The sequence below is a fragment of the Crocuta crocuta genome, unplaced genomic scaffold (genome assembly GCF_008692635.1).
Source record: "Crocuta crocuta isolate KB4526 unplaced genomic scaffold, BGI_CrCroc_1.0 scaffold282, whole genome shotgun sequence".
NCBI lineage: Eukaryota > Metazoa > Chordata > Mammalia > Carnivora > Hyaenidae > Crocuta > Crocuta crocuta.
In genome coordinates, this window is record NW_027529174.1 from 5,036,284 (window position 1) to 5,059,422 (window position 23,139).

The 23,139-nt window shown below is 48.3% G+C and overlaps 1 protein-coding gene, 1 long non-coding RNA gene and 1 pseudogene across 2 annotated transcripts; 2 read left to right on the forward strand and 1 right to left on the reverse strand.

Annotated features, from left to right (window-relative positions):
* Positions 1-2,352: 2,352 nt before the first annotated feature.
* Positions 2,353-6,836, reverse strand: RASL11B (RAS like family 11 member B). Its single transcript, XM_077757781.1, has 4 exons — positions 6,516-6,836; positions 5,843-5,899; positions 4,649-4,725; positions 2,353-3,865 (listed from the first exon to the last, which is right to left on the reverse strand). The coding sequence occupies exons 1-4, from the start codon at positions 6,661-6,663 to the stop codon at positions 3,395-3,397; spliced, it is 753 nt and encodes a 250-aa protein (XP_077613907.1). The 5' UTR covers positions 6,664-6,836; the 3' UTR covers positions 2,353-3,394.
* Positions 6,837-6,903: 67 nt separating this feature from the next.
* LOC144226390 (uncharacterized) lies at positions 6,904-21,823 on the forward strand. Its single transcript, XR_013333622.1, has 4 exons — positions 6,904-6,933; positions 7,158-7,273; positions 12,667-12,769; positions 21,509-21,823. It is a non-coding gene; the product is annotated as an uncharacterized LOC144226390 (long non-coding RNA).
* On the forward strand, positions 21,064-21,194 carry LOC144226414 (U4 spliceosomal RNA; annotated as a pseudogene).
* Positions 21,824-23,139: the final 1,316 nt, after the last annotated feature.

Consider the following 23,139-nt stretch of genomic DNA (forward strand, 5'->3'; position numbering starts at 1 on the left):
GCTGGGACTGGGGGCCAGGGAGCGAGGATGATGGCAACAGCAGATGTGGCCGGTCAGGGGGGCCGGGGGCCGGGGCGGAGCCACAAACCCAAGGCCACCACAGGGGGATGGAGGAAAGTGGGCCAGGGCATGAGGGACCAGGGTCTGCCAGACAAAGAGGAGAGTGCCCAGGGACACTTTGCTTGGAGGAGGGAAGCAGGGAAGCTGTGGCTGGTGGCCCAGGGACTAGGCTGTGGCTCCAGACAGGCGTGGGGGGTGGGGGAGTCCCGGATCGGCTACTTAGGAGCTGGACTTTGGAGCTTCCCCTCTCCCTGTCTGCAGAAGGGACAAAAACTGTCTATGGGGTTGGTGTGGGGAACATTATTATTTCACATATCTCCTACAGCCTGACACAGGTTTCAATAAACAGAAGCATTCATTGTTACTACTTGTGTGGCCCTGAGCAGGTGATGTACCCTGAGCCTCAGTTTCCTCATCTTTAAAATGGGAGTGCTAGTATTACCTTCCTCATAGGGTCCTTCAGAAGATGATAGGAGATCATTTTTAACCTGGCACATTATAAGTGCTCAATCAGTTTTAATTCCTTTCCTTTCTCCTTCACCCTCCCATCCCTCCCATTCCTTCCCCTGGTGGCCAAGGAGGTGGTCCCCATCCTAGGTGGGAGACGGCCCTTTCTCAGTGCCATATGGTTGCAGTTCAGAAATTTTTAAACAAACACACAGGGATTAAGAAGTACTAATAATGAAAGAGATGAGCAAAGGTAATGAAACATGAAGCTGAATTCGTGAGAAGAAAATATGGTGTGTTCCAGAACTATAAATATTTAAGTTAGCCTGAGACACTGCCCAGAACTCGGACCTGGGAGGTTTTCCAGCAAGGTCTCTCTCACAAACACTTCATTCCCCTGGAGAGAGGACAGCTTTGAGACCCCCTTCCCACCCTAACTTCTGAGGTAAAGTAAGAGAGAGTGAGTCCGGCACAGTGGGAAAGTGAGAGCTAGTTGGTCAGGACGTGAAGCTCACAAGGGAGGGAACGGCCCAGAGGTCTGCAGGCTTGGAGAACAGACAGAAGGGGGTGGGGGAGGAAACAGTGTGCCAGTAATTAATGGAGGTACAGCACTGCTCAGCACCTTTCCAAGATAAAGCTGCCAGGAATACCGTGTCTTCTTTAATTCCAGAACATGGTAGAAGGCCACTGCTAAGTACATAAAGGTTAACCTCTTATTCACTGGACATTGTGAATACAACCACGTGAAATCAATAAAACTAAAGGCGAGCAGAAAGTCATTGGAGGTGATTGTCTGTGCCTTTGAACTGAGATGTTTTTAGAATCGCACGTGAATACCATTTCTCTCCCTGCCCCCAACACACATCGCCTTCTCAGAGGTTGGGTTGGGTTATAGGTTCTAAAGTGTGGAAAACTGGCCTCCGTATAAGGAAGGTTTGGGACGTCACCGGAAAGCCTGTCAAGAGCAGGCAGGATATTTACCGTGTGGGAAAACAGATTTGGAAGTCTGGCACCATAATACAGTAGGCCCTCAATGGCCGGCCATTTTGACTGCCTCCCTGGGTCCCCTGGCCAAGCGGTACCCTGTATATAAAGTATTCTAATAAGAACACTGCATACGTTCAGAAAGCATTGATTCCTGTCCTTTGTGCAAACTTGAGGACATCAGTCAAAACTCAGAGCCTATCTTCCTCACCTGTAAATGGTAGTACTTCCTCCCGTCTGAGGTACCATAAGGATTAAATGAGATCACACATGTGAAAGCCTTCCTCAGAGGTGTCATTATTTGCCCTTACAGACGGTAACTCAGCGTGGCTCCTGCATGAAAGGTCTCCCAGTCCCAGAAGGAAGAGAAACCTGGCAGTTTCAGCGCATACATTTGTGGCAGCAGAGACACAGGAAGGGCTCCTGACCAGCCCCAGACCAACAGCTGCGAGCTTCTATGAGAAGAAAGCACACCTCTTGAAAGCCGCATACCCCAAGAAGTTTGCCAAATAAACCACATGTATAGAGGAGCATCAACTTGTACAGAAGCGCGTGATCTTCGAGGCTTCGCTGAGACATCTTAACAGCGTAAGACAGAGCGGGACACTCGTCTTCACTTTAGCTGGAGGGTCATGAAGGGAATGAATAGGAGACACACTCCTCTTGACTAGAAAGCACCACATTACAGCTACAGCGCTCATTAGCTGGTCCGTGAGCCTGTCTCCTCATCTGTAAAAGGGGGTGACGAGGATGCACCTCATCGGTTTGCTGTGAGACTGAAGAGATAACCTAGGAAGGCACTGAGGGACCCTTTGTCTGAAGGACAGAAGGTGAACATTTCAATGGAGACCAGGCCAGATGTCTGCTCTTTCAAAATGAGATTTATTGTACATAAAATAAATTAATTACAGTTTAAGCCAAAGCACGAGTGGCTTTTTAAAGTGCATCTGTGTAGGGGATTTGGCAGCAGCCCCTGTATCTGTTCACTTTCTGTTAAGACAGTGTTTTCTGTACTTAAGCCACACTCGGCCGGGCCTAGGAAGCAACCCAACGTCATTGCTCTGAGCCATTTACACAAATCGCATTAAAATCAATGAACACAGTTTGTTTTTCTCCTGTACCTGATGCAACAGCTAAAAATTAAAAAAAATAAAAAAAAATTATACAGTCTCACAATTACTCAGTCGGGCTGAAGAGTTTGAGTTCTTGACCATTTAACACCTGCTCAACTAAATGTACTCCTCCTGTGTCAGGAGGAAGCAGCCCTTCCTGCCAGATGTAGAAGCTCCCGGATGTCCGTCCATATACATAACATCTGGCCCATAAACCCCGCCCCCTTTTTGGGGGTGGGAGTAGTATTTCCCCCCTTGTTCTTTTAAGAAGAAATTGTGGGTGCCCTTCAGCTTAGAAAGGCATTCTGTAAGGAACAGTGTTCCAGAGATGCAAATCAGACTTGTAAGAGAAAAAGCATTCCTTCCTCTTGGGGGGTGGGAGTGGGGGAGAAAAGGGAAAAAAGAAAGAAGAGAAAACCTGGAAAGGCTGGGAGTGCTTCAGCTGTTCTCTCATTCCCACCGTCAACCACATTATAGTTGCGGAAACTACAGCTGACCATCACTTACAAGGTCAAGAACAAAATCCAATGCCGCCCTCCCCACTCCAGAGGAAAAGACACAGAGCGCGTTTCACATGCTCGGAGTGGCTCAGTGGGCTCGTTCAAGCCTCGTGCGTTCTGTCCCCGGCTCAGAATGCTTCCGTGTCGGTGGCAGTCCCACAGACCCCTCCCAGCCCCTCCGCTCCGGCTCCTTCTAGAACCATGACTGGCTGCCGGCACCCAGCATTCCTGCGCTGGAAGAACCACCAACCCTCTTCCTGGGAAGACCGGACCCCCCTGAGAGTCCCTGCGTCAGACGGAGGTGACAGTCCTCACTTTGGCAGAGAGGGCTTGCTTGAATCTCCTCTTCAAGTCCTGCATGTTGGGGGACTTGGGCCTGGGAATGAGGGAGGTCCTCCGCTTCTCCGGTGTGCTGCTGGGCTGCTGTTTGTGGCTCACTTCCTTGCACAGGACGTGGAAGGCGCTGTAGACATCGTTGTAATTTTCACTGACCGACACTTCGTAGAACGAGCAGCCCAGCACGCTGGCCAGCTGCAGTCCGAGCTGGGGGTCCACCTGCTTGATGTGCAGCAGGTCGGCTTTGTTGGCCACGACCACCATGGGCAGCCGCGTGCCCAGGTGCAGCTGCTGCACGTGCTGGTGGAGCTGGCCGATGAGTTCGTAGCTCTTGTGGTCGGTGATGGAGAACACCATCACCACGGCGTCAGCCCAGCGGATGCACCGATTCAGCTGCTCGCTGCAGCGCAGGCCGTTCTCGTGGACCTGGAAGAGAGGGACAACGGCAAGGTCAACGGTGAGTGCCGCAGAGAGGCCCCGGCGTGGCTGGACAGCGGATTCCAAAGAGCCCTTGACGTAACGCCAGGTTGCGGGCCATAAACAAGTTATATCCGTGCACACTTCAGCTTTCTGGACGATATGTTGACCCAGCTGCACACACGGTTGGAATAAATAACAGTGCAGCTCGCCACACTCAAGTGGAAAATTGACCTGCAGAGAACTCCATGCAGGGAGACTTTGTAGTTGCACAAAATGGGAAATTAACTGGCTAGACAGTAAGTCTGGGGAAGTAAAGATAGGAGCTGGAAGCATTTAAACCTGGAGAACTGCCCAGTTCAAGAGGGAAAAAAAACACACCCACATACACCAGCACGGCTCTTTTGTCTATAGAGTAACTTTCCACGATGTAAAAGTGATCCCAAGCATTTGTGGACTTCACCTAGATGTTGGACTTTTAATGCCAAACACACACATGTAAAAACCGCTCTTTTTGACCACAGCGGGGAAACTTTGCCAATTCTGAGCATGTCTAGTTTGGTCTTTCCTCCCAGATGGAATCCTCCCAAGAGAAGACCTCTGCCCCTTGGCCAAATCTCCCAAATTAAGCCAGGCAGAGACTGATCAATGGCCAAATACAACGGAAGTGACAAGCAACATGTAAAAGCCTAGATGTGACTCCCCGAAATTTCTCTCCTCTTTAGCATAAGACATCCTGAGAGCTGACCGATTCCAAAGCCTGACTTCATCTCGAACCACAGAGCTCCTTACCTGAATACCTGGTGTGTCTTGAACCTGAATAGCCAGGGTTTCACCTTCTATTTGGACTTGTCTGGTATAGAGATTACCTGTAAAGGCCAAAAAAAAAAGATTTTCCTTCTTGTGTAACTTTTAAAACATCGTGGGATTGTTTAAAGAGAAAAGATAATATAACCTGAACCAGTGCACAAAAATAAACTATAGTTTATTCTATTTAATGAGCTCATTTCTTTTAAACAACTGCAATGTTAACCCCAGATTAGTGGCTTTATTAAATCCAAGGCAAGGTTTACAGAATTTTGGAAACTGATTTGTCGAATCTTAAATGGAGTTTCTATATTTAGAGCATTTCCTTGAAGTAAATGTTCTTGTTCAGCATTCATGGCGTTCGTTTTAATTTTAGTACTTTATTACTCTTTGATGTAAATTTAATCATTAGGTGCAACAGCTTGGTAGGCAAATACTGTTCCCAAATGCACAGCCACCATTATCAGTTGGAATAAAAACGTGACACGATGGTAGCGAAATCTACATCAAAGCAGAAGTCTGCAATGCCTTATCTTGGGAAGGTTGATACAGCACAGTTCGAATAATCCCCTTAGGTACTAAATATGGTCTAAGGATTTAAGCAATTTGCTAGCAGAGCACAGGTAGAAAGCCCTTAAGCCTCCCCAGTGGCCATCCTTAATCAGAGAGATTGAAATACCGTCTTCTCGTTTATTTGGGAGCTTTCCTCCTCAAATTCTACCATCCAGTTATTTTTTTCTTTGTTAAGAAAAGAGAACTTTAGGTTTACAACTGCTTTCCTTTGGCCTTTGCTTTAAAAGGTCACCTCTGAAAGGCAGCCAACAGAGAGGGAGGGGGTGGGGGAGGAGTTGGCCATCTTTTTTTTTTTTTTATGACTTTTGCAGGAGTGTTTTGAAGGGAGAGGCTCTTGAGTACAAAGGGTGCTTCCAACTGGGGTCCCTATAGTTAAAACATACCAAGGAGAATACTTTCAGGCACTTGATAAAATGATGAATGGGCTTGGAATGGAATGAGGCCAGATGGCAGTTATGGGAGGGGGGGGCGCACGGGAGGGGGCAAGCAAAACTGGAAGTGGCAGGATCCTGACGCCCAGACTGTCACTGTGAAGGAGCCTGCCTGAGGGACCCTGCAGTACTGTGCAAGCTGAGAAGGCGCTCCCCAAATTTTGCATCTGCTCACCTGCGTTCCTTTCGTAGTCCCCAATGAATCGTTTGGTGAGGAAGCGGACCACCAGAGCTGCCGGGCAGAAGAGAAAAAGGAGAGATCGAGTTCACTCTGGCATCAGCAGTTAAATTGGTCTCCACCCCACCCCCAGCCCAGGAAACAGCTCTCCCAGAGAAAAAAAGGCCGGGTGGCCCCCAAGTGAAATTCCTACCCTGCAGCTCCTTGACCCTTTTTGCAGACACAACGGAGAGGGGCTAGAAGGCATCATGAATTACGGCTCTGTCCAGCTGGAAGGGTCATTTGGCCCACCCGCCCGCTCTGGGCCGCCTGAGCCACACCTAAGCCTTCCAGGAGACGAATGTCTTCCCCAACCTTAAAGACCTCCGGGAGGGGTTCGGCTCCCTAAGTTCCCTTTCGGTTCCAGCCACTGCCAGAGGCTCAAGAACCCCAAAGTTCTAATCCCAGATGCGCCGGCGGTGCCCGGAAGGTGGCCTGGCCATTCTGGATCTCAGTTTCCCTCATCTGTCCAAGAAGGGGGTTGGAGGCGATGCTGGTTCAGGTCCTTCCGGAGGAGCAGCGGATCAGGAGGGGACGGGGGGTCAGCTGCAGGTCCCACCTCTCCCCCACGCCTCGCTCACACGTCCAGCCCCAGGGACAAGCGGGTTCTCGCCCGAGCGCGAAGACTCACCGGTCTTGCCCACGCCACTGGCGCCCACCACCGCGATCTTGACCAGGCGGCGACCCGCCGCCCCCAGGCAGCAGTCGGCGGCGGCGGCGGCGGCGCTGCCCGGGACGGGATACTCGGCGATGGTGCACATGTTCTGAATGAGGCGCATCGCCGCTCCAGCCGGGGCTGCACCGCGCGGGACCTGCGGGGCGGGAGGACGCGTGTGCCGCGCTGGAGCCCGTGGGAGGACCCTGCCCGAGGGGTCCGCGGGATAAAGGCACCAGAGCGCAGCCGCCGGAGCCACCCCGGCCAGCTCCAGATCGGGACTGGGACTGCCTCCGGGCTGCGCGCGCGCTGTTTTCTCCAGGGCCCGCCCCGCCCCCTGCCCCCCGCGGCCCCTCCCGGGGCGCNCGTGCGCCCACGCTCGGGAAATCTGCAGGTCAGGGCCTCGGGGGTGTGAGCGCTTGGGGTCGGAAACACGCGGTCTGGCTGCCTGGATCCGTGCAGTCTCTTAAATTTGGGGCGTAGTTGCACTGACTTGAGTGCGCCCCAATCGTAGATTTGGCTATGATGGCAGTTAGTTACAGAGACCCCATATCCACTCCCCTGAGATGTGACCTTTAACTTCGGGACAAAGTAATGTCAGCACCCATTTTGTTCTAGAACCACGTTGTCCGACTCCAGCGCGCAGGGCAGCAGATCACTCAGCCTCTGACTAGGTCACGTGAACACACAGCCGGGCGGGTAGCTGTGCTGCGCACTCAGAGGCAAATCACAAGGTAATTATAGCACAAGCTTTCTAGCGCTTCACACACAGTCACACCTCCTCAGAGAGCTGTGAAATGGAAAGAAAACAGTAACCCCAGCTGTCTCTGGACACCGAGGGCTGGGAGACGGGACCGGGTTCCGCAGCTCTTAGTTTCTGGTTATCAGGAAAGGCAAGACTTGACGGTTAACGGACTTAACGCCAGGGGAGCCGTGGGCTTGCGCTCATTAAATCCCAAGGTCAAGCCCCTTACGTTCTCTTTAGGGAATGTCTTCAGTGGCAGGCCCCGTGCAGGCAACATTCTGTAGCCGGAACTGACTGCAGAATGTCACCGGACACTCGGGCTGGCCAACTCCCTCTCCCCCTCCTAACCGCTCTCCTCCCCACCCTTCTAACCCCGTAGGCCCCCAGGTGTTCCAGAAGCTTTTTATCCTGGTGGCTAATGGCAGCCAACAGTGTGGCTTTGTGGCCACTCCTACATTAAAGGTTGAAATACAAAAAATAAGATAAACCAATTCCCTAATCTGTACGTGTCCCGCATCTGGTTTGATCACCCCTGATAACCTGAACTTAACTGACCAAGTATTTGACAGAGTTTATTAAGCTGACCCAGCGCAGACTCTGAGATGAACCCTCTTGTCTTTCAGTTTAGGTATTTATGGGAATTCAGAGGGGATGGAAGGGTAATCTAAAACTGCATGGTAGTAAGTCGAAGAGGGGAAACATAATTAGCAAGACACACGACCTTCGCAATAAACATAATAAAAGGTTGACTTCCAGGAAGATCACAAGAATGAAATAAATTTGCCATTTGAGTTAGAAGGAAAAAGAGCATTTCCAATATGCACCAGGTCTTTCTGCGTGGTTTAAATCAGGCTTGAATTTTGTTTTCTATCAAATCAAACTTAGCAAGACTATAATTACAGGTAATCATGTACTTTTTAACTCCTCCCCCAAAGAAGCCTGTAATTCTGTGATGCTTACATAGTTAAATTGTGTAGTCTAAAGTTTTTAACTGCTTTTGACACACACACGCACACTCGTACACAGACATGACAAAAATTGTCAGAGGAATTTTACTTTGAATCATTTTCGCTTCTGGAGCTTGATTTTCATGACCACGAGCTGGGACCAAACCTATGATTTTTCTGTCTGAAAAATCACACACGCAAAGGCTGGATTTGGTATTCTTATTTTAGGTCTAAATGATCTGGCTGTGCTTTAAAGAACACAAAAAAGAAAGACACAAGAGAAAGTTAGAAAAAGAAAAGGGAGCTCTTCAAATTCAAAAAAAAAAAAACAAAAATACACCTAGCAAATCACACACCTCCACCCTGCCTGCTTCCGATGCTAACACTGAGTTACCCCTTCTTGGAAATTTGTAGAACTAATAAAAAGGAAGGGGGAGGGGCAGGGGAATTGATATATACTGAAAGCGTGTTTTCTTCCCGACTAGGGATTCAGCGTACGCGAATCTCACTTTACCTTCACAGCAGTCCCAGGAGGTAGATTTGATCATTATTTGCACTTGCAGTTATGTTTTGCTGCTTAGGAGACCACACCAGACCTTAGTGGCTCACGGTCCTGTGGGCTGCCTGTGTCCTGCTGGGCGGTCCTCGCTTGGGTCCATGTTGTAGTTGGATGGCAGCTTTGGCTGAAGTCACCTGCAGGCTCATCTGGGCTGGATGTCCAAGATGGCTTCTTCATCCACATGTCTGTACTTCAGCTGGAAGGACTGGGAGAGCTGACACTAGCTGGCGTCTCTCTCACCATCCGACCTCTCTCTGTGGTTAGCTCAGGCTCCCGTACAGCATGGCGGGTAGCTTCCCTTAGTATCCTAAGACAGGAAGCAGAAGCTGCCAATCTCTCTCTTTTTTTTTTTTAATGTTTATCTTTGAGAGACAGAGACAGAGTGCAAGCAAGGGAGGAGCAGAGAGAGAGGGAGACCTAGAATCTGAAACAGGCTCCAGGCTCCAAGCTGTCAGCACAGAACCTGATGTAGGGCTCGAACTCATGAACCGGGACATCATGACCAGAGCTGAAGTCAGATACTTAACCGACTGAGCCATCCTGGTGCCCCAGGAAGCTGCCAGTCTCTTAAGAGCTATGCATGTAAATGGGCACAGCATCACTTCTGCTATATTCCATTGGTCAAGGAATCACAGAGCCCGCCCAGATTAACAGTCAAGGTGCAGGGACACAGATCCCACCCTTAGATGGGAATAGTGTGAAGCAATTTGCCGCCCTGTAATGCCTCACACTTACAAATGAGAAAACAGAGTCTTAGGTTAAAATTCCTCCAAGACCACATATCGTATAAGGGACAGGGCCAAAGTCGAGAAGGATGAATAACATAGAAAATAGCCAGGGTGTTCACAATGAGATGGCCTCCTGTGATACTACAATGCTGCAAAGTGGTTTGTTTGGGGGACGGAGGGGGACAAGAGGGGGTTGAGCTAAAAGAGATGAGGATGAGGGTTGAGGAACATGAGAGACCCAGGGAGGAAAAGAAATATTTTGCAAAGTCCCGGTTTTGCCCCGGCACTTGGAGTTTGTATCACCTCCTTTGATCTTTCAAGCTGATCTTTGATCTGCTAGGCCGTCTTTGGGCTTCCGAGACAATCCAGTTTCTGGAAGCCCTTAGAACAGCAGAATATAAATTCAATACTAAATGTCTGGGACATGAGTATAGCAGGCACAATGATTTTATCCTGGGTCTACACTGGGAAACGGGACAGACACGGTCTTTGCCATCACTGCAGTGACATTTAGCATGAGTGACAGAGAAATGAATGAGCAATTTCAATACAGGGTGAGAAAATGCTTCGATAGGGACAATTCAGGAGCCACGGGATTACATGATGGATCAAAAAACCTGGACGGTGGGAGTCAAGAATGTGAAAACTTTCGAGTGGTTGAAAATGTTGCGTGTTGTGTACAGGTACTCGTGTGTACACATGCACGTAGGCACCTGTTTGAGCGAGTATGAAAGAGACCTCAGAGGTGGGGAGTGTGGACTGATGTGGGCTAATCTGGGGGGAAACAGCATTTGCCAGTAGACAGTAGGTGCTCCGTAATAAAAGGCTAATCTGGGGGGAAACAGCATTTGCCAGTAGACAGTAGGTGCCTTACCTTGAGAGAATCCTGAGGGTCAGAGGGAAGCATCCTCCTGCTTTCCCAAGACGGGCACAATTATTGACAAAATAAGCCCCAGGAGTTGTGCACGGTCCTCCCTTCCTGCGCGGGATTGCACCCCACGGAAGTCAAATGACCTTCTCCTCTGTCCACGTCAGCAAGGGCTGCTCCCACATCAGACTCCCTGAGCATCCATCCAGACCTTTGTTTTAGACTTTTGTCAACTCCACCTGTTCAGATCCAATAAACAGATGCCTCTTTAGCAATTTATATAGAAAAATTAATGTGGGCAGTTACCTGCATTTGATGTTGCCAGAAGGCCTCGAGTCCCAGCCGGTAGGCCGAGCCTGCAGAAATGACTCCCAGAGCTGCGGGACCGGCCCACCCAGGGAGCTCTACCTCTTCCAACTCTGCTGTTTCTCAAAACCCACAAAGCTAGTGACTGGACGTGGCAGAAAAGCCCAGAGTCTCCACAGTGGAGCCTGACAGCAGAAAGCAACAGAGCCACAGAGAGATGGTGTCCTCCCCGCTTCCGCCTTGCAAATCGTATCTGAGAGCATCTAGTTAATGAAATTAATTTGGACCCGTTACCCGAGATGCAAGGCAGTCTGGGAGATGTGTTTAGCTTCCCGGTCTCCGCGGCACACGCGAAATGGACAGAAGTGCCACTGTGAGCCCAGCATTCCCTCCTTCCTACCCCAGCAGCCCAAAGCACTTGCAGGCCTGGAAAAAGAGGGATCTGCCTCCCCCCAGACATTTAATTTTCAGTTATAAAAGAGTATAATGAAGTTTTCAACTGACTGCTTTGAAACCACTGTTTTCCTGCCTTCTATGTATCGACACCCATCTCTGCTTTTTTAAGCTTTTTCCACAGTCCACCACAGAGAAAGTCCATTGATCTCACTTGCACAGAATCCTTTTCCATTCTTTAGTAAGAGCACCCCAGTATTCCCTTTGCTATATCCCCTACCCACTTTCACGTGGCAGTGGGCGGGGATACCGGTCCCTAATTCCGGAAGTGGATACCAATAAACCCCAGGGATTTACTCGGGGCTGGGCCAGTGAAATTCCTCCTTGAGAGTTTTGTTGGTAAAGGATGCTTCCTTTGCATCCGGTGTTAATCAGCTGGTGGAAAGTGAGCCCGGAGCTCCAAGAAGCCATCACAGCAGCCTTTGGGGAAGTCTGCTTCAGAGCAGTGCCAACCCAGAAGAAAGCAAGGGGGGCCGGGGAAGCACACTGATGGCACCTTTATAGCCCTGTATTAAGTCAGACCCCAAAATCCAGATTTACCCCTTGAAATTCCCAGTCACAAGAGTCAACACGGTCACTTTTGAAATTAAGCTGCTTTGAGTTAGATCTCCGTCACTTGTGCCGAACAAGCCCTCACACATCCTGTTTGGGTGGAGTCCTGGTCTCTGCCAAGGCCTCCTTGAGATTGACCTCTAGCATCGGCAACATCCCTCCTTCAGAACCTGAAGCTCAGCCATTCCTCCATCACTGAAGGTCATGGCTATCGAGCCGCCCCTGACTTTTATTACATCTTTGTGGACACCCTCTCAGTGTAGGCTGCAAACTGCAGAAACAAACACACAACTGAAAAGGATATTAGTACATCCAGACAATGGAACAGTCAGCACCAAAAAAAAAAAAAAAAAAAAAAAACAAACAAAAAAAAAAAAAAAANAAAAAAAAAAAAAAGAGCTATCACAACACAAAAAGACATGAACGAAACTTAAATGCATACTATTAAGTGAAAGAAGCCGATCTGAAAAGACTACGTACTATTTATTCTGACTCTGTGACATTGCGGGAAAGGCAAACCTAAGAAGGTAAAAAGATCGATGGTTGCAGGGGGGAGCAGGGATGGAAGAACCAACAGATGACTTTTAAGGCAGTGAAACTACTCTGTGTGACAGTGGATACGTGTCACCATGCGTTTGTCCAAACCCCTAGAATATACAACACCAAGAGTGAACCCTAATATAAACTTTGGGCTTTGGGTGATAGTGACGTGTCAATACAGGTTCATGGGTCGAAACAAAGTACCACTCTGATGGGGGACGTTGAGAGTGAGGGGGCCATGCGTATGTGCGGGCAGGGGCTCCAAATGGGAAACCTGTACCTTCTGCTCAATTTTGCTGTGCATCTAATATTTAGTCCAACCCCTTTTTACGATATTCCTCCTAAGAGATTGTCCAACCTACTCAAGACTACTTCCAGTGATGGGGGACTCCCCACATTTATGCTGATTTTGTATCTTTTCTCCTGCAGCTTCCTACCTTGGAGACCGATGTTGACTCACCACTCGAGAGCCTACCAAACACCTGATCTATTGCTCCGTAGTCATTTTCCTTTGGAAAGGACGAATGCACTGGTAAGGGGAACGGAGGGGTAGTTGCCTGTGACATGGAATTGTGCAGGAACCGCAAACACAGGAGGCATGTCTCCCGCATCTGTGTTGAGGATGACTAGTGATTTTAACATTCAGTTTTAAAACTTAAAAAGACCTGGATGCAAGGGGGAGGGAACAAACTTTAAGCTGTTTGTGTTCTAAGAGATCTCTGAGTATGAAAATAGAAATAGATATAACTAGCTGCATAATATAAGGTTTCACCCAATGGCTCTATGCAGTGTGTGTTAGATGTCTCCGCTACATAGAGCTCTGCCTGGTACACAGTGGGTGTTCGGTGGGGTTGTTTTTTTAATTGTCAGCTTTCCCTTTAGTTGAAGCTGTACTGAAAGACAGAATCACTAGGTTCAAAAGACAAAGTGGGAGGGAAGGCAAGTTGGAACTCAATTAAATAAAAAGAGTACACACACACACACACACACACACACACACACCCCTCTTGCCATCACAAAGATCACCTATTGACTAGAACACTTTAACTTTGAAAAAAGTAAGATCTTTAGGTTCCTGGAAAGGGCCCTCCCTCCCCCTCCCACATACTTGCTTGGTTTCCATGGTAGCAAATGGCCCACATTTCCCCCTTTCCACACTGGGGGGATGGGGGGGGAGAGGGACTAGGGTTCTACAGTTATATCCCCTTGCTACTCTAGCAGATGTTATATTTCTTATTCTGGAAGGTTTCCTCCACCTCTTTCTTTTTTTCAATGCAATATATAAACTGAAAGTAAAAGAAAAAGTGAAAATAATCCTTTTTCATCAAGGCAAAGTCTGATATTTTCTTCTCCTTTCACTTAACAACCCAAGTCATTTACCTGGGAATCTAGACGATGAATTTGATAAGAGATCTGATGACCATAACTCAGAATAAATTCAAGTTTTAAACATTACTTGGAAGAGCTAGTGAATTTCCACTGAGTTTTCACTGAAGAGTAAAAAGTTCACGGTGCCCATTTTCCCAAAGAACAAGGAACATCAGGAAACTGACATTACTGCATTATTAATGTAGCCATTGTTAGGAGTCCGTTTAGTTAAATGAAACCTGATAGTGCCAATGTTCTTGGAGGTAATTTCCTTCTTCTTTTCATGCCTACGAGCACGCCCCTCTGCCCCTTCCCGTTCTCACTCATCCTCTGTGCAGAAAACAAAGAAACCGAGAGAAGTTTCAGCCTTGGTTCCCCAGGAATGAGTGCCCTTGGGACATTCAACAAGATACTATGATGAGGAAATATGCCCAAGCAGAAAGGTTCAGAAAGATTCAGACAATTGAGCCAATTGTTGGACAGAATCTTGGGTTTCAGATTCCTAAGTAGATTGGACACACCTAGTATTTGCCCTCGAACTTCCCCTCAGGGTGCCATAAAGGTCACAAAAGGACTTCCTAGCCATCCTTATTGGTCTATGCATAGAGGACAAAGCCTCTCCCCGCTGCCTCAGCTCCTCAGCGGACTGTGTAAAACTAAGAGGAAATCACAACTCTTCCTAACTATCCACCTGTGTTATGAGGAAAGACCAAGCTTCCCTTCCCTCCATTCCTCAAAGTGCCACTGGCCAGTGGAATGAAGAGGAATGAAGTCTTGTTTGCGGCCAAACCCACTGATTCTCATTGCTTTAATCCAGCTCTCAGAATTACAGTACCCATCAGATACTTTCTAAGCCCTACTTAGCACCTCTGGGTCAGGCCATTCAGGAGCATCTAAAGCATCCCAGGCCATGGTGTGAATTACGGAGGTGGAGTCCCAAGTTCGCAGAGATGCAGAAGTTACTTGGTCAGTGAAGATGCAAATGGGGTTGTGATCATTTCTTAAAGGACTATGAAACTCAGTCCCCACCGAGGCGCATTACCATTCTAACTGTAGTCTATGAAAATGGAGGAGTTTCATCAAGATCCTTCCTTCCAATTAAAAAAGAAAAGACTAGCAGAGGAGAAAAAGTTGATGGGATGGCTTTTAGGATATGCACAAATGACTCATGCACTCACTCCATTTGACAAGGCTTCTATATATAGAAACAACCTTGCTCCAAAATAGAAGTTGCCCACAGCAGAACGGAGCTCATACAGGAATTCTACATCCCAAGCATGAGGAACCAAAGATTGGTATGCCGGAGCATTTCTGCTGGGGACGTTATGTGAAGCCCATTAATGATTCATTTGGAATGTAAAGCTTTCCAATCCAGGTCCTTAAGTTTTTCAAGATAGGAAAACTCCAGTGTAGTTTGAGAGATTTTGTCATGGGCTCGAAAACCAAACAACAACAAAAATGTTCCTTTCTTCTTCTTTTTTTTTTTTTTTTTGGTCGCACAGAATGTGTGCCCCCATGCTAACTGGAAAATATATTTAGCTCAGTGGTAAATGAAATAGAACAGATGTTGTGACATACGCTATGTTAACTATCCAGCGAGATCAGGCATATGAAAATGCCCTGTGAATTATATAGCTTTGCTACCTTCTGGATGAGAATGAAGCGAAGAGTTATTGCTCCAGCTGGTTTGTCCCTTAAGCAGTTATGGGAAGTGGCGTATTTATAACTCTGTCAACTCCTCTCCCGAATTCTTCTTTACCTGGGCCCAGATGAGGAGATAGGCTGGAAAGAGCGAGCTGAAGCCTTTCTTGTGCTCCTTTGCCAAAACACACAGGAGAGCCAAGAGCCAGGGAGGGCATTCCACTGCTCCCTGTCTGCAGGCAAGAGATGGAACGATTTATTTTGGAAGCACGAGTGCACTGCATTGTCAACAGGCCCCACCGTGGGTCTTAAGGAGGCTCCCTGCGCTCACAGCGCCCACCAGGCCCAGGAACAGGGCGGAGAATGATGTCCAGACTGCCGCCCTGTGCAGCTGCAGGCTCAGGGGGCTTCTCCTTCACCAGGATGACACGGGGACCCTGAGGAGGCCCCTTCCTTAGCACAGGCTGCCGTGCCCGTTCCCTCCATCCTTCCCCTTCAGTTTGCCTCCAGGCCCAGTGCACTTGGATGTGTGCTCCATTTGACAGGCTCCATTATTTGTCCGTTTATTGTCCAACTGTCCGCACTAGAGTGCAAGCTCCGTGACAGTCGGGATCTTGTTTTCTCCTCTGCTCTATCTACAGAAGCTACAGAGTGCTTAGTACAGGGCACAGAGTAGCGCTTCATAGGTGCTTGTGAATGAATGTATGAATGAACGAATCTGTGCATTTCATATGCTACGAGAAAGGCGGCAATAAAGGGGTCTGAGGAAGCTGGAGGTGTGGAAGGGGAGGCCTGGGGGGCCAGGACTGGAGGGATGGGGACGAGAACACAGAGGTGAGACAGGATGTCTGGCCGCTCCAGGCAGTGGCTCAGTCTTGGCTCACTCCTTCCGCTGATGGCAGGAGACGGACAAAGAGGATTGGCTTGCGGTCCGAGGTGATGTCAACGTGACAGTGGACAAAGGGCTGCCGATGGCCAGCTCACATATCAGGGGAATGGACTTAGGTCAGGGACCCAGGATGGGAGGCAGGACTGGGAAGTGCAGAGTGGGAGTGGGGAAGGCTTGGGGGGAGCGCACGCACTGAGCATGCCCTGGAGAACCACAGCACAAGCTGAAATGACAGAACAGGAATATAGTGTGTGCTTGAGGCACCAACACGCTCTCCGGGGAAGTAGAAACAGAGAAAGGGGTTGGTGTCTCGAGGAACCAAGGGGGTGACTTTATCAGGATTTTGGTGAGTGCCTGATTCTGGAATCCAGGTGGGGAGTGAGTCAAGGATGGCCATGAGGAGCCCGCCTGTAGGGAGAGCTCTGGGAAATAATTCCTGAAGCTTCTCGAGGGCCAGCCACTGTGCTGCACACCATGGGACCAGTGGCTGTGCCCTGCACACTAAGTCTGTGAAGCGACAAACAGGCTGGACTGTAAGCTCACAAGGGCAGGTACTGTGATTATTTTTTCCCACCCCCGTCTTCTCTGCATCTAGCAAGTGCCTGGCATATACTAGGTCAATAAGTAGTTATTGAATAAAATAAATGAACCGAGGAGACTCTGTGTAAGTACGGGCAGATGCGACTTGCTATGGTCCGCTATCTCATGTGCCTCTTGGGAGACTTGCGTGCCTTCCCCTACAAGGAGAAGTAAGGCTGATTATGCACATACGGTGTCCCAGGCGCTGTTTCAAGTGCTCCGTACATACTGACTCATTTCATCGTTACCACAAACCTACAAGACAAGCCCAATACTGTTGTCCTGCCTGCTCACAGATGTGGGACTCAGACCCAAGAAAGATATGCAGTTTGCTCAAGATGACACAGGTGGGAAGTGGGAATCGCAACATCTGAACCTAGACAGTCTGGTTCCAGGGTGCCACAGCTCACACCCTGATGCCCACTTCTCCAAAGGGGCTACCGTCTAGTTACCCTGCGCAAAGTCCCAGCTTGCGCTGGGATAAAGTCCCTCCGCCTTTATCTCACCTTTTCATCTTTCGTGCAGCTTGCAGGTGGAGGAGGTTTGTACTTGGAATGGAATGTGTGAAATGTAAGGATGAGGAGGGCACCGGAGTCCCCAGCTGTGCGTGGAGTGGGGAGAGCTGGGTAGAGGCTGCAGTTGTTAAAAGTGACTTCACATCCAACCTGTCAGGGCAAGAGCATCTCCGCCCAGAGCTGTGTGGATCACAGCTAGGGGACCGTGATTCCACCAGGAGGTCACCTACATGGATTTGGGGTCAGAGCATAGGACTAGTTACCTGGAAAAGCAATGCCAAAACCAAGAATTTCAGCTTATTCCTCGTAGGGGAGGAGAGAAGAGTACTGATCTTTGAATTTAACTTAAGCATTCAATGCAATCAGTTCTTCATTTTGCCCAGAGGTCTCAAGGTCAGAAAAAGAAATCATTCAGAATTGAGTCTGTGAAGTGGAGTTCAATTTACCGCCAAGGTACTCGGCAAAGTTGCAAAGTGCTATTAAAAAAAAAAGTCTGTGTCTCGTTGTTTTGCTTTTCCACCTTCTGTCTTTCTGTTACATAACAGCAGCTCCATTCAGAGGAGGGATAAGGCTTCACAATAAGCCCGGCACAGTGACCAGCAGCACATTTGCTGAACACTGGTGGCTGTTGACAAATGCCACAGCTCCACTTGAGCATTTAATCATCCACAAAACCTCCGATTGCTTCATATGCTCTGCCCATGTGACCATTATGTATGGAGAACGGGTTCCAGCGGGGGGTTGGAGGAGAGGATTCTATTTCTGTCTTAGGCAGGAAGTTCGTTCTGCTTCCCCGGCAAACTTACTTACCTTCAATTGTCCTTATCAACATGATGCTGAAAAGTTAATAAAGTTGGTTCTTTTGCAAATCTTAAAAGAAAAAGAAGATACTCTAGAGATACTAAGTCTTTAGCTATGAAGTAGGGTTAGTCAAGTTTATTGGCTCAATCGCCACGTGTGTGTGAGGCCATCTGAAGGTCACTGAATTAATTGACATGATCCCTGCCTCCAAGTAATGGGTAGTCTAGTTAGGAAGACGAGATCTACAGAGGAAAGAAAGGTTGATTTATTACGATGCATAAAAAAACCTTGCCGAGTTTAGGGCATCTGGGTGGCTCAGTCGGTTAAGCGTCCGACTTCAGCTCAGGTCATGATCTCACAGTTCCTGAGGTCAGACCCCGCACTGGGCTCTGCGCTGACAGCTCAGAACGTGGAGCCTGCTTTAGATTCTGTGTCTCCCTCTCTCTCTTCGCCTCCTCCATTCATGCTCTGTCTCTCTCTCAAAAAATTTATCAAATATTTTTAAAAATGTTAATCATGTCAAGTTATACTTAAGGAGAAAGGGGAAAATGAATAGGGCTGCAGTGGCCATGGGGGGCTCTTTGGAAGAGTTGGGAGTTGAGGTGGACCTTGAAGGAGAAGAAGGGATGGATGAGGGATTGCATTTGAAGGAGGAATTAGCATGGCCTCATGGAGAGAGTGGAGGAGGCTTCACCAATGGAATAATTCACGTTGGGATGGGGTGTCGGAACTCAGAGGGAAGAGTAAAATGACATCAGATTGTGGAAGGATTTGGAAGCTAGAAAGCAGAGAGTTTACACTTGGGTGTTGGTACTTGGTATATGATAGGGCCCAAACTCAGTGGTGAACCTCTCTCACAGTAGCCAGCTGCCCCTACTGGCAAGACAGGGGCCCTCCAGAGCCTGCTACAACCAAAGGGTTTGAGGGACCAAAAGAATCAAGAAAAGAAACATTGTGGCCATGGCTAATGTCAGAAATGGACCCCAATGCAATGATCGACTTGAATCATGGTCCATTTCTGACATTTGTTATTGCACCGGAAAGAAGAAGCTAACACTACAGACCCAGGGGCCTTGATGTCCCAGGGTCAGAAGTCCTTGCAGTATCAAGCAGGAGTAAAAGAAAGCTGTGGGGGGTGGGGGGGTGGGGGGGAGAGGGTGAAGAGTGGCCACAAATCTGCAGAGGGAGGGTGATGAGGGCCAGGAACCTAACGAATTGGCTGGTTGAGCAGAACTTGTCCAGATGCTCAAAGAAGCAGTGAAATTTCTTACGTGGAAAACAGTTTGATATGGCAACAGATTTAATCCAGAGGCTGATAACATTTAGCCACTGTTTATAAATAGAATTTAAAGGCAAGCTAGTAAAAAGGAGGGCAATAGATGTCCAAATAGGGAAGCCAAAGCATGGCCAACCGAGATTTCTTTCATTCATTCATCCGTCTATTCATTAGCAAAAGAAATTAAGTGCAGTTGCCTAGTTGTCCAATTCCAGGGGACCTCATTCACGTTGTTTTCTATATAAATGGCACCCCGTGAGCACCATGTAGAGGAAACATGAATGGTGACTTTGGAGCTGTGCACCCGGCCAGCTGGATTGCATGCCAGCCATGTGCCTGGCATTGCTGTAGGTGCAGATGAATATGGGTTTTGGGGTGAGTCCAAGAATAGGAACCAGCCAACCAGCCAAGGTTGGAGGTTGGAAGGGCGTAGAAAGACAAAAGAGCAAGATACACATGCACAAGGCCCCCGGGGAAATCCTGCCAGACCGCAGGACGGCCCCACTCTTATTTGAGCTACTCATTCTTGTCCTCCCGCTTAGGATAGATGTGAAGAAAGCTGAAGGCAGAAGGGGGTGAAGAAATAGATGGAAATCGAAGCATATTTATAGACACATGCTAGATTCATAAAATCTCCCCTACAGACCCTCCAACCGGGTAGCCCTCCTTCCATGACCAAAGGTCAGCATGTTGTATGTACAAATAGGATCAGCCCCCCAGGAGGCAGACCAGACATCGGAAATGGCTTGATTGCCAAGCCTGTGCTGTGGAATAGATAAATGGCTTTACTCCCTCTGGAAGGCTGCTGGTGGAGAATAATTTGAGACCTGTGATGACACCTTTCTCTTTACCTCATTAAACACTTACTTGCCTGAGAAAGGTGAAGTCAGTAAAAATTTATGAGCTGCCTTGGCCCTAATTTCTGCAAAACTTCAACTCTGCCTTCTCATTGGCTGCATGATTTACTGAATGTGAGTTAATGGCCGCAAGCCTGGTACCCGGACAGCACAGGGACGCTTTCCGGAAGTCGCTATTAATGGCACATTGATGGCTTATATAGTAGTAAACTGGCCGCAATATCACAGCGGATGTCTAATTGCTGAAAACGATGAAAAGAGATGTCATTGAATAGAGAGTCTGAGCCAGCAAAGCAATAGAAAGCCTGAGTGTTTTCACAGAGAGCCTCTGCTCACAGCTGTCTCTTACTCAAGCTGAAATCCCTCGATGCTTGGGTCATTGTGGGAGATGGGGTCAGTCGCAGTGTCAACCTTTGATGCTGCAGAATAATCCATGACTCCGTTAGCTACGAGAGCAGGACTGGTCTCGGCGAGGGAGCAGAGGAACCACAAAGCTGGTTGGAGTGGTTTTCATTTTATCTAGGGAGGAGAGGAAAAGAATCTCTCTTTTCAAATTAGTCAGAAACAAAAAATGACAGAAACTTAATTCAAACTGGTTAAAGGATCAGAATGGAATTTCTGGGCTTGTGTAACTGGAAAATCCAAAGGTACATTTGGCGGTTTCAAGCATGGCTGGGTTTATAGGCTCCAACAACATCCATGGGTCCAAAGATCTCCTGTTGGCTTCTCCTCCCTTGCCTGCCTGCCTGCCTTCCCAGGCTGGCTTTGGCCACGTGTTTGTCCCTGGAAGCCCCAGGCTGACATCAGCCACACAGCTAGAGACTCTCGGCCAGAAGAGAAGACCTCTTTCCCAGTAATTCCAGCAACACTTCCAGAACCAGGTCGATTTGGCCTGGCTCAAGCTTTGCACAGTGGCAGTATCATAGCCAATGAGGTTTATTCGAGGCGTGACTATTGCTAATTGAAAACTTTTCGATTTGGCCTGGCTCAGGTTACAGGCCCAACTCAGTTATCAATTGTCTTGTCCAAGAGGATAGAAAATGCTGATTGTCCAGGTCTAGACCACATGCCAACCCTGCAGCATCATGAGTGGGGTCAGCCCCTCTGAATTGCTTGCGCCGGGGGTTTGAACACTCCCGGACATAAATGGTAAGACGGATGGCCAGGCAGGTAACAGAGCAGATATCCAACTTATGCCCTCCCCCATACATAAATGAATATTCTCTTCCGGGGTCTTGACTTCTATGGGGCCTGTCTCCTGTTGTTGAAATAGAATGGGGTCTGCCCAGGCCAGGACGTGCTGCCGTAGAGCCCTCAGGGAGCTTTCTGATTCTCTTCCTTGCAGGTAGCTTTGTGTCTCTGAAAGACGGGAAGATGGAATTAGATGGATGGCATTTCTAATATCTGGCCCACAGGCACTGGACAATCAAAACTCCGTGGGGGCAGATCTTGCATCTCCAGATCTAAGTTTCACCTCTACTGCCTGCTTCCCCTGCGATCTTAGGGTTAGTCTAAGGAATTACTACAGACTCCCCACCTCAAAGACTGGTGAGGATGTGAACCCTTGAAATTACAAGATGGATTATTAGCAGTATTAACAATAGCTGCAATTTACTGAGCCCCTACCACATGTCAGATAATACATACATTATTTATATTACTTGTGCTTTGTTTTTATTAAGTTTTATTTATTTATTTGTTTGTTTATTTATTTATTTATAGAGACAGAAAAGGCTCAGGTGCATGCAGGAAAGAGAGAGAGAATGTGAGGGAGGGTCACAAAGAGAGAGAGGGAGACAGAGAATCCTAAGCAGGCTCCACACTATCAGCACAGAGCCCAAGGTGGGGCTTGATCTCACAATCTGTGAGATCAGTGACCTGAGCCGAAAGCAAAGGTCTGACACTCAGTGGACTGAGCCACCCAGGCGCCACTATGACTTTCATTTTTAAGTTAGAAAAATGAGTGAGCCATCATAGGGCTGTATTTGAACCCAGGTCTTTTTTTTTTTTTTTTAATGTTTATTCATTTTTTGAGAGAGATGGAGACAGAGCATGAGTGGAGGAGGGGCAGAAAGAGAGGAAGACACAGAATCTGAAGAAGGCTCCAGGCTCTGAGCTGTCAGCCCAGAGCCTGACATGAGGCTCCAACCCACAAACTTCAAGACTGTGACCTGAGTCAAAGTCGGATGCTTAACCAACTGAGCCACCCAGGTGCCCCTGAACCCAGGTCTTTTTGACCCGGAAGCTCACCTTCCTTCCACCATCCTCCATGATCTCGGTGGCAAATATTACAGGTTGTCCCTAGATACCATGTTCATCTCCCCTACCCCCCCCATCCTTTCTTCCTAACCAACAAGATCCTCTTTTGTCCTGAGAAGTGTGCCCAGCCCAAAAGAGTGCACCATGATTCATCATTGCCAACTGTAACTGTCCCATTTCCCTCTGCTAGATATTCACTCTCCCAGACTCCCTTGCCACCAAGAGTGGCCAATGAGAGATAATGGAAAGCGTTTTGGAATCACCTTCTAGCTGGATGAAAGAAATATAGTTTTGTTTCCTGCCCACTCCTGCCCCATTCTTTTCTGCGTGAGACATTGGTGTGATGGCAAAATGCTTGGAGCTGTGGCAACCATCTGGCGCTCAGAAGGCAGCAAGCACAAGGACACAAAGTCCACCCAGTGGCAATGGGGAGGCTGGCTCTTTGTTGTTAGCTCTGGATCAGTGAACAAGGCATGAAAACATGCATCTCCGCCCAAGACTTCTATAAGTAACTAGTAAGAAATGTCCTTTCATTTTAAATGATCGCTGCCAAGAGCAATCCAAACTGGTACAGCCTCGAGTTTTCATTTCATGAATTCGTTTCATGAATCTGAAGAGTGAAGGAATCGAGCAAACAACACAGGGACAAATCGGGATGACAGAGATGTGAGAGTAAAGAGACAATGGCTCTGGTTGCGCTGACTGCATAGTACCCAT

Excerpts from the sequence above, each read along its gene's own strand:
- RASL11B (XM_077757781.1), bottom strand. The coding sequence starts at position 6,663 with ATGCGCCTCATTCAGAACATGTGCACCATCGCCGAGTATCCCGTCCCG. Across the intron at positions 5,900-6,515 it reads CAGTGGCGTGGGCAAGACCG|CTCTGGTGGTCCGCTTCCTC; the intron begins GTGAGTCTTCGC and ends TCTGCCCGGCAG. Across the intron at positions 4,726-5,842 it reads GGACTACGAAAGGAACGCAG|GTAATCTCTATACCAGACAA; the intron begins GTGAGCAGATGC and ends TGGCCTTTACAG.